This window comes from Crocodylus porosus, unplaced genomic scaffold, assembly GCF_001723895.1.
Source record: "Crocodylus porosus isolate Cpor-Errol unplaced genomic scaffold, CroPor_comp1, whole genome shotgun sequence".
Taxonomy (NCBI): Eukaryota; Metazoa; Chordata; order Crocodylia; family Crocodylidae; genus Crocodylus; species Crocodylus porosus.
Genome location: NW_017728943.1, coordinates 11,592,042 through 11,609,298, shown reverse-complemented (window position 1 = coordinate 11,609,298; position 17,257 = coordinate 11,592,042). Strand labels below are relative to the sequence as shown.

Here is a 17,257-nt window from a genome sequence, read left to right as displayed (position 1 = left end):
GGGGTCCTTTGACCCTAGTACTCTTTCCTGCCATGGCAGGAGGTTGGACTCGATGATCTGCTCAGGTCCCTTCTGAGCCTAGAAATTATGATACTATAAAATTTACTAGTATTGAGGCTGATCGAGGTTACCAGCCACCAGCCATTAGAAAGAAGTACTCTAATAATAGTCCCAAGATTTCATCCAGTGAAAGACAATCACAGAACAAACCAGATACATTATGGGGAATTTGTGCCTACTTCCAAAACTATCACATACGACCAGAAGCAGATGCTGGACTTTTCAAACTGGCATTTGATCTGTTGTGGAAAATCCTGCCAGAGATGACATTATAAACTGCAAAAACCAAACTTGCAACAATGCAGGGGCATTTTTCATAGTTTCACAGTTTCATGCAAGAGAGCTCTGTCTACTGCTTTTCTCAGACAAGAAAGCTCTCTTCAGAGGTTGTTTTTGATCCTGTCAGAACTGAAATATATGAAGGAAAATTTAGGGAAAGCTGAAACTAAAGATCAATTTTTAATAGGTTTTTAATATAATTTTAACCTAAGTAAAGACTGGACAGAAACTGTTTCAAACTCACATCAGAGAACAATATAGATTTAGGTAACTTTAGCCCAAATTGTCTTTTTTTTCTAACAAGAAGAAAATACAACATCAATTTTGAAAGTGTCCTGCTTCTCTTCACATTTAAGATGAAATTTACCCCTTCCTCCATTCCTAATGCCACAAGTTCAGACTGAGCATCATACTGCAAAGTATAATGCTTTCTCAGTGAGATGATGGCTCTCCTACAGTCAATTCATTATTAGGGAAATAGAGAAACAGTGACAGGTGTGTCTAAAAGTCACCTTGAAAAAATATCTTCAATACAGAAATCTCAGATTTAGTAAAAGTTCTGTCTACTCATCTGAGTTTTCCCTAAACATGGTCCTATTTTTCTTTCAAATTAGTGAAAACCTGGGTTTTAAACTGTCCTCTTTCAAACAAATGCTGATGATACGCAATTCATGAAAACTGTTGGGTAGGATTTGCTTTTCCCACAGAGTTAAATATATCACTACATTTTTTTAAATTACATGCTTTTATATTGATATATGACTCATTCCAATTCCAAGATAGGAATTATGAAAGGAGGTGAGAACAATGATAATTACTGTGTACCTCCTCACAGCAGATGTACCCCATACAGGGCATAAGAAAAAGCTTTAATACTGAGAGTACCTGGGGAACACTGTGCTAAGTGGAATACTGAAATTCATAGCCAGCTGGCTATGTGCATGATAAAGCCACAGTAATGACAGGATGAAAAAAAAGTAAAGCATTCAAAAAATAGGCTGATAAAGCTTTTTGGGGTGCAGAAACCTGTGCATGTCCCTGTATTTGAAAAGCGTCAGGCAAAAATTGAGGCACTCCCACAATACAAATAATCAGCAGCCTTGGAGCAGATCGTCCCTAGCTCAACCTCAGAACAACAGTTAACATATCTAAAAACACGTCCATTTGTCTTTGCCATGTTACAGAAAAACAGAGGGTTCATGGCTAACTAGTCTCCACACTTGTCACAGTTAGAATGAGGAAATAACTATTCCAGCCAAGTATTGGAGTGATGCTGTAGATACCACCCACAAAGATCCTTTCAGCAAAGTGAAAATTTTCACTGTTCAAAAAGAATGGCCCTCAACATACATGAGCTTTGCTGTACGGGTTGGGGTCTCTGATAGCCGGCAGGTATCTGCGCCTCCCTAGAATGGTCTTCACAAAACCATCCCTGCTACAGTTGTTCACCGTCTCCCGCAGGAACTTCTGAATTCCTGTGAAAAGAAACGAAAGACAAGATGACCCACCATTCCATGCCGCCCTGTCTTGCTCTCATGCTCTGCACACTAGACAGCAGGTACTCTGCCATCCATGTTTCCATCCAAGGCAGGGACACTAGTTTGAAATCACAAATATCAGAAGGCTAACAACGTGGAGAAGTTGCAGTCTGTACATTTCCCAGGCCTCCTGTGAGAGAAGAGAGTGAGGAATCACTTTCTCAGGTTTATTGTCAGCTCTGCTGAATGAGTTTGTCAGCTGGAAAAAGAAGGCTTGGTTGACTGGACAGATATCATCCAAGAGGTAGGTAGGAAGCTAGTATTACACCAATACTGACTGTGGCCAGGGGAGGACCATTACACATTTATTATGTATATCAAGGGGTCAAGACCCAGAGCAGCACTGGAAAGAGGAATAAAATTGAAACAAAAGTGTAGAGTCCATTTTAATATCCCAGACTGTCCTGCAAGGAAAAAAGGAAACGTGACAGAGTGGTGAAAAAGAGGCCAAGTCAAGAACTATATGCATTGAGAGGACATCCTTTCACATCAAGTTCTGATGTGAAATGGACCTCCAGTTTTTAGACTTCTGAAAGATTTTTAAGTTTAAGTTTGCAAAAACTTGAAAATATATATATTTTTTAAAACCACCTTTTACAGTAAAAAAAAGTGTTCAAGATCATGATAGCATTAATCCGTAAATTTTATATGTAATTTAGTATGCCAAATGTGTTATTGCAATGCTGTAGGAAGAAAAGTAGCAAGACACTATTCTCTTTGTATTATAGCCAGCTGGGGCCACATCCTAATGGATCTCCTGATGGGAGTCAATCCAGAAGCCATTAGAAGTGACCTTAAGAACAGATTCAGTGAGGGAAGCTCTATATCTTCACTTCATTATTTTTCAGGTCAAATCTAAGCTCTACTGCCAAAGCTAGCTATGAGTCATCCCACTCGACCTCTGCTCATTTCCTGATTGCAACTCTGTTTAGGCAGTTTTTCAAAGGGAAAGTTAAGCTGCTCCTTAAAAGTATGATGTCTTAATACAAAGTGTGTGGGAGCCGTTAAATAAGAGTGGCAGGGCTACCAGCCCTTTTAAGATGCAATGAAAGGTTGAGGGAGAGCAGAAAAGATTGTTCAACAATGGCTGTTTTTAAAAACAAGTCCTCCTGTGTAAAATCATTATGCATCTTTTGCAGCTATATATCTGAATAAGAAACAGTAATTTTTCTACGTCGGGAACTTAAAAATGAATTGTGCTGACTAACGAGTAGCCAAAGTAACACAATTATTAAAGCAATGCAGCATTTAACAATGGTTTGCAGAGAAACAAAGGAGTAACATATAAACACAAGCAAAAGCAGAAACTCCATTAGTATACGTACGTATAGGACTTTGAAAAGGTTCTCCCCTCCTCAACACACTAAAGGAGTTAGGAATCAAACCAATCCCATATTAGGGGAAGAAAAGTGGTGCTGCAAACACTTGAGCCCTTACCTTTGTATCTAGATTTGAAGGAGTCAATGTAGCTAGCAGCATCATTTTCCTCAACACCCATCTGCTCTCCTAAAGATTTAGCTCCTATTCCATAGATGATTCCATAGCAGATCTACCAGAGGAAAGACAGCAGAATCACAATCACATAGTGAATGATTCAAAGACAGCAAATAACAATGTTGTATTAGGACTTCAGGGCACTTACACATGTAATCCAGTGTGTCAGAGCAGACTTGATTAATCAAGTCTGCTAGAGTAAGTAAACTGATGCGTGCTGGCAGCCTCATGCACCATGTGTATCAATGGCACAGCACACATCACTGCTGAGAAAATGACAGTGGTGCACTTTTAAGTGCACTGACACCATTTTCTCAGTATTGATGCACACTGTGCCGCTGATACACGCACTCCCAATGCAGCGCTGGGCACTTTTAATTAGTGTGGCTCACTAATCAAAAGTGCCTGGCGCTGCATCAGGAACACATATAAAAATGCCCTCAATCTGGAGCTTGCTGCTCAAAAGGTAATGTAACTTTGCCCTTGTGGAACTATGAAATTTATCACATACTTTAAGGACGACACTTTGAAGCTGAATTTGAGGAAAATGAGATTTACTGTACAAACCAGGCTACTGGCCCACCCCTTCTAGGGTCTTGCATTTAAATATCTTATGCATTTGGGGGTGGAAAAAAGAAAAAAAAAATCTTCCTTTCCTCATTCTCCCAGTAACTTCACAACAAGGGTCACTAAAGAAATCTTCCAGGATCGCCAGCTATTTAACTTAAGCTCATCAATAGAATTCCCATACCCCAGCAAGATACTTAAAAAGTATTCTTCCTAGAGAGGGACACAGGGCACTTTACAGCACTATTTACTTCCTGGATTAGGTAGATAACATACTGAGGTGCCAATTTTGTTATCTAGCAACCCAAAGCAATAGTTCTTGAGGAAACCAGCAGCCCTGGGATGATACCCTCCTTCCCTCCTCATTAAGTCACTGCATCCTATAGAGATAAGAACTTTTCCCAAAGATCACCTGCTTCGCTTGCTGCCTGGTATCACCTCTAACAGCTTCAGGATCAATCATCTTCCATTCGGCCGCAATGCTCTTGAAGACATCAGCTCCACTGTTCAAGGCCTGAATGAGCCGACGGTCACCAGACAAATGAGCAAGGATCCTCAATTCAAGTTGGGAATAATCAGCAGCCAAGATTAAACCACCTGGAGCCAATCAACCAAGTTAATGCCAAACAATAACTTTTCATGTGTTACCATGCAGCAATTGTGACAGAGTCCCATATCTGAACCCCTACAAGACTTCATTCTCATCACTTTACCTTTGTCATCATTTTAACTCAAGTAAAAAAGGTACAAAACGATGTAATGAATGACCAGACTGGAATTTCGCACTTATGCACCCCGGGGGTAGATTACACAGGTGTCAATGGCTGCACAAAGTGAAAGGCAATGGAGAAACTTGGTTTTGCAGGATTAGCAGACTACACTTCTCCTCTGCTCTGAAAAGTTGCACACACAATGACGAAAGGAGATGGGGTCTGGAGTAGACAGGCTGATATCCAAATAGATAGATTGAAGCCAGCAGGTAAAGATAGTAAAGATACTTCAATGAACACCACTTACATTGCTCTATCAAGTGTAACTTTAAAATTATCTACATTTTCTAAATAGTATAAACCTAAAGCCCTGGAATGCTTTTCCTAATAATTCTATAGGCAAAATCCATAAGCTACTACACATTTGTTTTCCAGCTAGATGGCTCAAAAAGATGTGAGCATTAGCATTTACTTTGCTCCCCACCAGAATGAGCTTTCTGTTAGGTCTGCTACATTCTTAATGTAGCAAAAAGCTGGGACAGTGCAGTATCAAGACATTACCTGGGAAGGGAACAAAAGCATGCCTCATGCTCACAGAAAATGGCATCCCTCTTCCCTTTGGTCCCTCTTCAGCCATAGAGTTTGAGCCCTGAGGCAAGATACCATAATGCTTTCTACTTCTGTGGAGACAAAAGGATAGATGTGCTTAAGATTTCCAGTGTCTATTGCTGCTACATCAACTGCATTTACATTATTTTAAAACTCTGATTCAATGTTTGCAAAATAACAAAAAAAAAAAACAACACCCCCCTCCACCAAACCAAGTCAAGAAACTTGACTGGCTTAAAGTAGTCAACTTCAAAATAGCTGAATGCAGAAATATGAACAAAAAAGATGATTCTTACTGAATACGTGTGGGCTTGAATTGTTAAGCCTCTTAATGTGATGCCTGTGAGTGTGCTATTAGATTCCTTTTGAAGTGTGGGTATATCCCTACCTGCTTACCACCAGGGTCATCTCATTTCACACATTCATCATGAAAAGGGGATAAATAAGACTGAGGGAAGAAAAAAAACAAAACGCTACCTTTTCATTTCCAAAGTGCAGATGTAGGCTGTACCTCCTGCGCAGGCCTGCTCCATGTCCATTCCCTCCCCCGTACCCCTCCAAAGGACACACACCTAAAACCCTGCCAAGACCATCCTCCAGCATTTAGGATGAACGTGGCAGCTGAATCCACAAAAGCTCCATGCATTCCTCTACCTTCTCCCAGCCCAGCCACAGCAGTTTCCAAGCTGTATCAAGGGTGCACATTGCTCAGACAAATTTTTTCCTGGGAAAAACCCCAAACACCTAAAATATTTTAACTGCAATGTGCACCTGCTCCAGTGTTTGTATTGAATAGAAAGTGAAAACCTGAGCTTCACAGCTCAGCCTTATTGAGAATGGTGTGCAAATGAGCTAGTCTAAATACCAAATATTCCCTCAAAAGTGCATGTTAAGGCTAATTTTGAGGCTGTATCCCTTTAAGTAAGTTAATCAAAATCAAGTTTTACCATTTAAAATCAGTAACAACACTGAAATACAGCAGTGATTGTTCCACAGTTTATGACATTAAACCCATATCATATATGCTTTCACATGCTTTCCAAATGGTTCACATTAACACCAATTTAGGAAGCAGCAGGGTGTCCTCCAGAGCACTCATTTGAGTCTGGTCCCCCCCTCCCTGCTTGCTTTTCAACATGAGTGAGTGCTCAGCAATGATTTTAAGAGAAGCAAATGTGCAGCAAGCCCAGGAACACTGAGAATAAATGCACCTTGCACCTTATATTCACTTGCAAAAAGGTATGTTTTTAATTTTTCTTACCTCAGGGTAGTTAGGGCATGTAATCTGGCACATAGTAAAAACACTATAAAGAAAAGGGTGTTGAAGACCTGATTTTCTCTACTTTCCCTCATGAACAAAACTGATCTTACCAAGGTTACCCTGTAGTACAACTCATCCTGATAAAGTCCAGTCCCAGCTCAGTCCTTCACTGATCCTGCACGCACCTCCTACCCACTCTCCGACACATATCTTTATGCCCCCTGCCTCTTCTTTCAACTTAGGTTTTCTACATCTCTGAATTCCCCTGCAGAAAGTGTGTGGATGCTCCTTAATAATGAATTGTGGACCTGGATCTGACTCTAACATAACTGTACCATATGTGGAGACAGGCATTCTTCCCCTCCCCACTCAAAAGGATACAGCAGAGTAGGTAAAGTACCTTGCTACAGCTCTAAAGGCTTGAGTGTGAGCCCTTCTCCAGATGTGCATGAAAGGTGATCCCAAGGCAACCCAGCTGTAAATGGGTACCTGGTGGTTCAGTCTAGGAAATCAAAAGGTTGCGAGATGTGATATTAGCCATATCACTCCTCGACATGGCATTAATGTAGAGGTTTCTAGGCTTAGGAAGACTTTTGATCTTTTTTTTTTTTTGATTCCCCTCTGAGGGGCCTGTCTGGGCTGTAGAACTGATGGCAAGAAGGCAGCTCCTAATAGTTTACACATAAAGGCTACTATGTGCCAATGCCTTACCACCACTATACAAATGTTCCCAAAATGTGGGAGCCAATAGGAGACTAACAGCAAGATTCCTACAGACCACTGTGAACCCTCAAACTGGAAATACTACGAAGCAGAAGCTCCCAACCCCCAGGCCCTGTCCCAGAAGGGCTGGCTGCCAGTCCACAGAAGGGTTAGCTGTCAGACAGGAAGTCCAGAAATAACCAACACACTGGTCTGATAAGGATGGCATATCATCTTTCAGGGGTCACAGACATGTATATCTTTCTGTTAAGTTATCTGTGACTGGTCACTTCTGGACTGCAGTTTGCAAGTCAGCGGTCACTTCCAGTCCGCCATTTGCCAGTCCGCAATCTAAAAAGGTTGGGAACCCCTGCTATAAAGGCATGTGGAAGCTAGTGCAATTCACAAACCAACTTACCATGGTTTCATGGTTTGGTAACCACTAGTTTATTCAGTCCTCTTGGCAGCCCTCAAACCAGTCCGAATATGTAAAGAATAACCCTGAGCCCTATATATACTAGGAAGGATCTGTCAGGATAGATAGAGCGGCACACTGTCCTAGGATAAAGACAGCTTAAATTGGCAAAAAAGTGCTTTTGCTGGTATATACACACTGGTCTATACTGGAGCTCTTGTTAGCACAGAAACATGACAAAAACTCACATTCCTGGCCAACTTTACAGTACCAACAAAACTTTTAGCATGGGTCTGGTCTCAGAGAATGTGACCCTTAGAAGTGTGCACAGGCATTGGCTTTGGGTCTGCAAAAGCAGAAGCAGAAACAGAAACAGCAAGAAGCACATGTAGGAAATTAACAAATTTTTCTCTGCTGTGCTGAACTAAAATAGTGCAGAAGTGGCCCACTGTTCCCCTGCAGGCAAGCCAGAAGCCCGCAGCAACACTCAGGTGTTCTGCGACTCCATTCCCACCTGAGTCACCCAAGAGAAGCAGATGGTACTAGGCTGCCAGATGCATCTGCCACACCACGCAAACATAACACCATTAATGGATCTTAACCCCATTAGCACATAGCCAGCCAGCTCTGCAGGGTTCCTTTTTTCAGGGAGCTCTCATTCGGCACCCCACCCCTTTGTTTCCAAGTCAGAGACTCCAGCACTCAGCCTTCCAGAGTGAAAAAAATATCTTCCTTTGGGATTAGGAACATATTCCTTTTCCTGAGCATAGCAAGACAAAGCAGAGAGAAAAGATTCCACTCCACTTTCTACCAGGCTTAACGTTCTTACTTTTCCTTTGAGGATCTTTATTTGGGGCAGACACTGAACAGAGTGCATGATAAAGAGAGGTCACAGGAATAAAGTTTTAGGATGGGAAAAAAGTAGAGGTTTTCTATGGGGGTGCAGAGAAACATTATTTTCTCCAAAAATACTCCAATTAAGTCACTGACTAAAAGCTATGCCATCTGGAATAAGCACCCTCTTGGTGTCGTGTCACTTTCAGGTAGAGCAGTCTCATTTACTCTGGTCTAATAAGGCTTAAAGCACCAGAGCAGGGGCCAAGAGCAAGGAAAATTATCGACAGAGCATAGGCAGGCAACAGTCAGAAGACAAAGACTAGGTCTGACCAGGATTTGGGAAACCCTGTCACTTGCAGGTCTGGTTCAAGATGAAAACTGCAGCTCCAGAAGACAGGCTATGAAGAAGCATCTGGGCTGAGAAACTACTACTCTACTCCGATGGAATTTTTCTGTGCGGGGAACCCTGCACACAGCCAGATCCACTGTCAAAACTGTTGCTAAAAGCTTGGGCACGGTCAGTGTATTTTTGAACCCTGAGTCACACCTTCAAAATGAAATCCAATTTGTACTCTTGGAAAGCAAACAGGGCAGGACCTTGCCACTCCTTAGGTCTTTTCATGAGGGTCCAGAGCTCTGTGAAGAAATGATAATACGGAAAGACAGAAGAAATAAAAAGACATGTGAGCCAGCAAACTCCCACACTGCTCACTCCCGTCCCTAGAATTCTAGCTCTTCTATGAAGAGGGCCTCAGACATCAACCAGCTGCATCAGTAAAACCAAGACACAATATGGGAGACATTATTCCTCAACTGGAAAAACAGCACCTTGGACCCTGAATGCTCCAGAAGTGTGGCTTAATGGGAGAGGCCATGCTGGCATCTCTCATCCCGACAGAGCCATCTGAAAGAGGAGACTGAAACCAAAGGAAATACAGAGAAAAGTTAGGGGAAAGAATACAACAATAGACCACACAGGGCAAGATCAATATCTTCATCAATGACATGGAAGATGGGATGGAGCGCACCCTCAGCATTAAGTCTGCAAATGACACTAAGGTGGGGGGGGATAAGTAGACACACTGGAAAGCAGGGCTAGGATTCAGAGATACCTTGACAAATTGGAGGATTGGACCAAAAGAAAGCTCATGACGTTCAATAAGGACAAGTGCCAAGTCCTACACTTAGGCCAGGACAATTCCATGATAGCACAAGCTGGGGAATGGTGGGCTGCCCTTGTTGTGAACATGGCTAACAGCATACTGGGCTGCATTAATAGGAGCATTGCCAGTAGATCAAGGGAAGTGATCTTTCCCCTCTCTTTGGCACTGGTGAGGCCACATCTGGAGTACTGTGTCCAGTTTTGCCTCCCCCCCCAAAGGGATGTAGACAAATTGAAGACAGTCCAGCAAAGGGCCATAAAAAGGGCTTGGGGACTGGGGAATGTGACTTACAACAGGGGTTGTCAACCAGGGGGACGTGTACCCCTGGGGGTACTTTGAAATGTCCCTGGGAGTACACAGAGGCGGTCGGAAATGGAGCGCTGCCACTCTGTGCTGCTGCCTCTCAGGAGCACTAGACCGGGGTGGGCAAAATAAGGACCCCAGGCCAGATCTGGCCTGCCACCTAAGTGTATCTGGCCCACCAGAGGGCAGCCACAAAGATCTGGTCCACAGAGAGCTGGTGGTTCCAGCTGTTGTGTCATGCCAGGCATTTCCCAGCTATGCCCACAGCTTAAACGAGCTCCCACCCAATGTGCCAGAAGCAGCCTTGGACAAGTATCAGCATCAGCTGTGGATATGTGGATGCTCTGGGTGGGGATGGGGCATTTGCCCAAGTCTGGAGCTGACACTGCTGCATCAGCACAGCCATACCAGTTCCCACTGAGAACTTGCCAGCAGTGGCCACAGCTGATGTCCCTGCCTGCCCAGCACTGCTTCCAGTGCATGAGCTGGTAGAAGCTGTGGACAGGGCTGGGACATTGCAGATTAGGGCACGCTGTAGCTGCAGGGACAGTTCGGACAGAGAGAGAGACTGGGGCAGCTGCAGGCAGAGCCGTCCCTAGGAGTGTGTGGCAGGACATATCAGCCTGTGCAGGGTTGGGGGGGTGGAAAGCAGCCAAAGTGCAGAGCCAGGGAGCAGGGTGAGCAGCTGGAGTGCGGTGCATGGCAGCTGCAGCAGGGCCTATATGGCACTGTCCACAGAGCCCCGCAAAGCACAGGGCCCAGGGCAGTCACCCTGATTCGCCCCACCCTAGGGATGGCCCTGGCTGCAGGGATGGTTAGGGCAGGGAGGGGAGGCAAGGGGTGGGGGGAGGGGAAGAGAGAGAGAAAGGGATTGGGGCTAGGGCTCTACTCCAAACTTAGAAATTCATCCACCTCCTTTGGGAAACCGTGAACAGGTATAGAGTCCTTCCGGTCATCTCTAAAGCAGACAGTATTAGGAGTTGGTAACAATTACATACACTCATCTGTGCCTGCTCTTTTAGTATCTTTTCCACCTTGTGGCCCTTACTGAGATTTCCTCAGAAATCATATTTGCAAATGCAATTCCTAGCATTTGAGCTTTTCAGACCTAATGCTGCACACAGAGGTTTCTCATCAGCTCCTCAGAGTGATGTGGTTTAATGCTGAGTGCTACTATGCTAATTACTTCCTAAATCAGCATATAGTGCTCAGCATTAGACCACATCACTCTGTTTTTATTGTTAGTTTAGCTACAGTATGTATACTCAGCATCATACAAAGCATGCAAGAGAATAAAAAAACCCATAAGTTACAGATGCAAAGGGTGCTCTTGCTAAAGGTAGTGTCAAGATGCATTTATGAGGTTGAAATTATGGTACACTATTTTCTTCTATTTTACTGGGGGCACATACCTAACTGGCAAGTAGACCTGTGCAAAGCAGCTAGTATTCACTTCAGATTCAGATGATTCAGGGGACAGTGATTTGATCTGGTAATTCGAATCACTGTCCAGAATTGATTCAGTTGAATCTGATTCAGCTGCTGCCGAATCTCCAAATCACCCAGACCCAACCACTACAGCCTGACCATGGCTGCCCTGCCCTCCCCATTTCCCAGCTCTTTGGAAAAAAAAAGCTACAACTCACCAGGTGCTGCTGGGTGGGGGCAATCCCCACTGCACCCTACTGCCCCACACTGCATGGGGGGCTCTGCCGAGATTGTGCTAGTATGCGATTTCTGTGAAGTTCACAGAATCGATTCGGACCTTTTAACTGGTCCCCCAGTTCAATTCGGACTTGGAGATTTGGCCACCGAATTGGGCTGAATCTCCTCCAAATCAAATCACCATGTGAAGCATTGCACAGCCCTACTACCAAGCTTTATTCAGAGTAGGCGGAACCATAACCCTGAAAGATAACATTAACGACGGATTAGCTGCTGGTCTGCAGGAGGGCTGGCTGTTGGACCGGACGTGACCGTAGATCGGCAAACCATAGACTGGCAAACTGCAGACTCAGAGACTCATACTACGGACTGGCAGCCACAACTTTTTTCATACTCAGTATAAGAGTATGCAAAAGAGTTGGCTACCTGCCTGCAGCATGCCTGTCATTGCTGGTCCACAGTTTGCCGGTCCACGGCTTGCTGGTCCGCAGTTTGTCAGTCCTCAGCATAAAAAAGGTTGTGAATCCCTGAATTATGAGAACTAGTATGAGGGTAGGGAGACATAAAACACAAGAAGAAAAAAAAAAATACTAAATTTGAATCTCTAGTCTATGTGTAAGTCTAAAATATGGCTGTCTTGGCCCGATAAACTATTATTTCTTTGTAATTTTATTAAGCTTTTTTTTAATTAAAGAGAACTTGATTTATAATAGCTGTTCAGCAGCCTAATTGCCTTTGCAAAGGGAGCTTTATAATAAAAATTATTAATAATAATATAGCACTGAGAATTCATTCACCAGGATAGGTGTTCCAAGAAGTGGTGCTGTACCCAAGTATATCTAATCTTATTCTGTTCTCCCCAGAGGCAACATTGAATTAAACTAAACCCAGAAATTAAGAAAATCTCTAAACCCTGCTCAATCATACTGCGCCTCAGTTCACCCAGCCATACAAATCAGGGAAGCAATGCTAACCAACCCTGGAGTGGGGCTATGAGGACACAGAAATTCCCAAAGGTTAAGTGCTACTTAAGTGCTAAGTGCTATTAGTGTTACTGGGTATTTCACATGCCACCAATTATCAGATATTTCTCCTCCAGACAGAGAAATACAGAGCAACAAGTCACGGAACAGACACTTATAGGAGTCTATATCTATCTCTGTGAAGGACAAAAAGAAGAAAACTGATAGTGTGATCATATTAATAGAAGTAGAACAAGACAAAACTCTGCTAGATATTTCCCTACCTGGCTCCAGGAAGAGCCAAGCCATTTCTTCGTGCTTGGGAAGGCGGGCTCTCTTCAACCAGGGTTGGCATTTCAATCTCAAAATCTTTTGGAATATTCTGAATATTTGGCTCTGTGAAGCTTATACGACCTAAATGAAACACAAGAAAAAAATAAAATGAAGACCCAACAGAGGATAACCCGTAGTAGTAGAACATGTGTCAATGTGCAGCTTGAGCACACTTGCACGTAAACTTCCCACCCCAAATATTTTGTGTACAGCAAAGAATTTTGGCAATGCAAGTGGCTCATTCATTGATGCTCTGTGAACTAGCAGCATGGTAGGAGAAGCAAGGATACACTGAAAAATATCACTCGTCAAGCAACTTAAAAACCCGTCTAACATGCCTGAAACAAATCTCAAATGGGAATGCTCTCCAGAGCCCAAGTACATTTTGGAGCTGTGCTGCTTTTGTAAACTCCTACCAAAATCAATAAGAAAATGAATATGCAATGCACACAGAACCATTTGATGTCTTTCCCATTGAAAATGACATGGTTTGTGTAATTCATCTGCTTGAAAAATTATGCCTGTCAAATGTAAGGGAAGAAAGCCAAACAAGGAAAGCATGCTCTTTGCAAGGATCAGTCTCACAGATAACTTAACAGAAAGATATACATGTCTGTGATCCCTGAAAGATGATATGCCATCCTTATCAGACTTGTTTTATTTCAATGCCATAGCATATGCTACATGTAACTTAAGACATTGATCAAAGAGCTATAAACTCTTTATTTTATAATGCATTAAACACACACCAATTTTAATATGGTTATATCATCATCCTATGAGTATTTCAACACAGATATGTAGTTAAGGCAACAACAGCACTGACTTACTGTCCACAGAATGACTACTTATGAATGGGTTTCTCAGAACTAGTTCTCCATCTGCATTTAACATGGATGCAGGCAGTTCAGATGACAAGCTACCCAGAATCTAACAAACTCCAGTTTAAATAAAGTTTCACCATCTAAATTCAACCCAATGGAAAGGAAGGGAATGAACAGTCACTGAAGTGTAGATCAGATTTGTCACTCTGGGTGGTAGAAGAGGATGGCTTGTCTCATCAGGTACCCAAATGATTCTGGACATCTAAGCAAAAGAGGTTGTCAAGAGAACCTGTTTTCATCTACAGACAGCTAGAAATAAACTACTTTTATGCCACTACAGCAATAAATGCACATGCCACCTCAGGATTGGTTTCCTGTGATATGCTTTGCATGGCACTACATCTGGACACCATCAAAAGCTACAGTCAGTGAGAACATAAACAGCCAGCCTAACTAATATCAGGGATCTCAGAAATACAGTCCCACTTATGGATCACCTCCCAAAAAGCTTCTGCAAGCAATGCAGGGCATCAGTTTTGACATTTAAAAACCTAGAATTATTTGGGTAATTGCCTCTCTCCTCCTGTGATGTCATGGAGGCTGTTAACAAGCATTTTCATAGAAGAGCCTTGATTTGAATTTCCAGACATGCTGCAAAGCTGGGGGGGGGGGGCGGGGGCGGGGAGGACTCATTAGACAGCATAAGCTAGAGGCACTTTGTACTAATTCACTAGTTTATGTAGGGATTTTTTAATACTTATAGCATCTAGAGTCTTGCACTGATATGTTATAGATAAAAAATGAATAAATAAGATGGAACAGGAAACTTAACTCAAGATTTTCAAATCAAACTTCCATTTGGGCAGAGATTTACTTACTTTTAAAAGATTGTGAAACTTTATTAAATTATTTTCATAAATCTTTCTAGAAATAGGAGTTAATTAGCTACCACAGTGCTGGATAGGTGACCATAATCAAGCATTAGTTAGTGCAGACAGACCTACACTTCCAACATAAGCAGTTTGTGGAGTGCAGAACCAACACTGTGCTCTTCCTATGGGAGGCAGAGACAGATATATCAGAGATAAAATCAATACACAGATTAAAAGTATTCCTGGATCTTACATCCAGACAGGTTCTTCACTGATAATTCAGCTACATTCCCTTTGAAACACTGCTCAGTGCTTTTCAATTCATACAAAAACTCCAGTGGGACTTCACATTAAATCAATTTGCTGAGAATCAGGTTTGACAGGCAGAACGGATTATAGTCCTAAAAGCATTTTTTAAGGAAAAGAGGGGGTGGGGAGAAAGGGGAAAGGGAAGGCTATGCTGAACCTTTGAAGAAAAATTAACCTCCTTTGCACGGGTCCAATCCATTTAATATATCATCTTCATACAACCCATTTCAAGCTTCCAAGAAGAGTAAATCAAGAAAAAAAATGAATATTCAACACAGCATTAAAACCCAGACTCAAAAAGGGATAATTTAGGACAGGGTTTTTACCAGGTTATTTTTCCTATTTTACTTTTCAAGAAATTCTCATCTCTTTAAGCTTCAGATGGCTCACTAAAGGTGCTGCTCCAACTCAAAGGTGGCACAATATGAACATAATGAAGTGAAATTTATTTCCCTGTGCACTTGGGACAGTCCTCGCACTCTATAGAAGTAAGTGTTGCTTTTAAGATTTTGGTGCTAAGCAAATCAGGGACTCCAGCGTTCCCATTAATGTCTTTAACAGTAGTTTTTCAACACTGGAAACTCCCGCAACTATAATCAAAGGTTTATACCAGAGGGGCAGCCCTGCACATACTTGAAAACACATTTTTTACTTAGCTGTTCCAAAATGGCAGTTTCATTTCACTGGATTGATCTGTTTGCCAGTGCTCTTCAGGGAGATTTGCTGGAGACAAGGTGAGGAACAGCAGGAGTTTTTTTAATAAATTAAATGCCAAGTGTGAGAAACTAACAAAAGGGAAGTCTATTCTCGTGTAACTCCTCTCAGGAGGGAGTGCTGATGTGTGGCGGTGGTGACTCAGTTTCCCCAAAAATACATTGGTTTAACAGAAGGTTACAAACCAGACTGATTTATTCATGCTGCTAAGCATGAGGTCAGCAATCTGTTAATACAGCCCATCGAGTCCATCACAGAAACCAGCTAATACAAGTACCCTTTCTTACAATGTAGTTTTAAACCTCAACTCCAAATGGACCCTTCAGGATGGAAATATTTACCTTGTGCACAGCCCAAGCTGTCCCAAATGGCACAAGGACCTTCACTATTTAAAAAAAAAAAAAAATCATACTGACCACCCTAACTTCTGCAGCCTTTTAAGGCACAATTCATTTAGGACTTGCTCTGTAGCTGCAATCAACTTATCTCTCTGTTTGGGCCTCATCTGTGGGGAAGCCCATCCTTTTCCCAGTTGCATGCATATCAGGCTCCTCCACAATCTGCCCAAGACCTCTTTCAATGATTCTTAGAGTATATCAAGGAGCAAGGTCTGTCCCCTGCACATAGAGGGAAACTAGCCAAAGCGCATGCATCCCAGCTGACATCCTGCCCTGAGGATGACAAGCAATGGCACAACTTACAGCTTGTCCCAGGTGGCCATAATCTGTGCCAGGGCTTGGGCAAAGGATCCAGGTGCTATGACAGCTCACTGGTTCTCAGCCTCACTTTTTACCCTGCCTTTGGCCATCTTGCACAGCAGGGAGGAAGGGCTTCATCATGAGGCTCTCTCCAAGGCACAAAGCCAGTTGAACACCCTTGTATCAGACTGGATCGCTGCAATTCCCTCTCATACTGCAGAAGGGAATTGCACTGAACATACTTTCACTTTGTAATTAAATACAAACAACCATTCTCAATCTGACTGCTCTCAAGGGCTACAACCATACTTGGGGAACAGGCTGGACATAGCTGCTTTAAAAGAACTGTTGTACCAAAGATCCAATGGTCACAAACACAGGCTTTCTGTGACTTTAGACCCTCTAAGGCAGGCAAAGGAAATAAAATATGGGTGTGCTGATAGGAGATTTTTTGAGCTGATACCGATGGTCAATTTTTTTAATGAGCCATACCAGCCGATACCGATCCAATCGCCAATATGCAAGCCTGGAGATGGGGTGGTAAGTCTGTTTTGGGGGAAGGGGAGGTAGGGAGGGAAGGGGCGTGGGGAGCACATCAAGGCCCCTGCAGTGAGAGAGGGAGTGGGGCTCAGGTTGGGGCAGGCACCGCACAGCCGGGGCGGGGCAGGCTGCAGGACAGAGTTGCGAGTGGCTTGTCCGGGGGCTGCGGGGAGTGGGGTTACGACTCCCACCACTACGCGCATCCCAGGAGATCATTTGGGGAGGTGCCCCCACATCTGTACATGGGGCGAGGGCAGGGTGCCACTGAGGGCTGCATTGGGAGGCTGGCCCAGGCTGTAATCAGGGTGGGCAGCAGTAACACTGGGAAGGGGCTGCATCCACCCCAAAATTCACTGTAGCTCCCCCCAGTTACACCTTCCAGTGTTCCTGCTCCCCACCCTA

The 17,257-nt window shown here is 43.2% G+C and overlaps 1 protein-coding gene across 3 annotated transcripts in view; it reads right to left on the bottom strand.

Annotated features, from left to right (window-relative positions):
- POLQ (DNA polymerase theta) overlaps nt 1-17,257 on the bottom strand; it is a 91,673-nt gene that overhangs the window by 14,892 nt on the left and 59,524 nt on the right. For all 3 annotated transcript variants that reach the window (XM_019548694.1, XM_019548696.1, XM_019548697.1), the window contains 5 exons: nt 12,850-12,979; nt 5,210-5,328; nt 4,351-4,535; nt 3,315-3,426; nt 1,690-1,814 (listed from right to left, as the gene is read on the bottom strand). In XM_019548694.1, the coding sequence (XP_019404239.1) occupies nt 1,690-1,814; nt 3,315-3,426; nt 4,351-4,535; nt 5,210-5,328; nt 12,850-12,979 (671 nt within the window). The remainder of the gene's footprint in view (nt 1-1,689; nt 1,815-3,314; nt 3,427-4,350; nt 4,536-5,209; nt 5,329-12,849; nt 12,980-17,257) is intronic.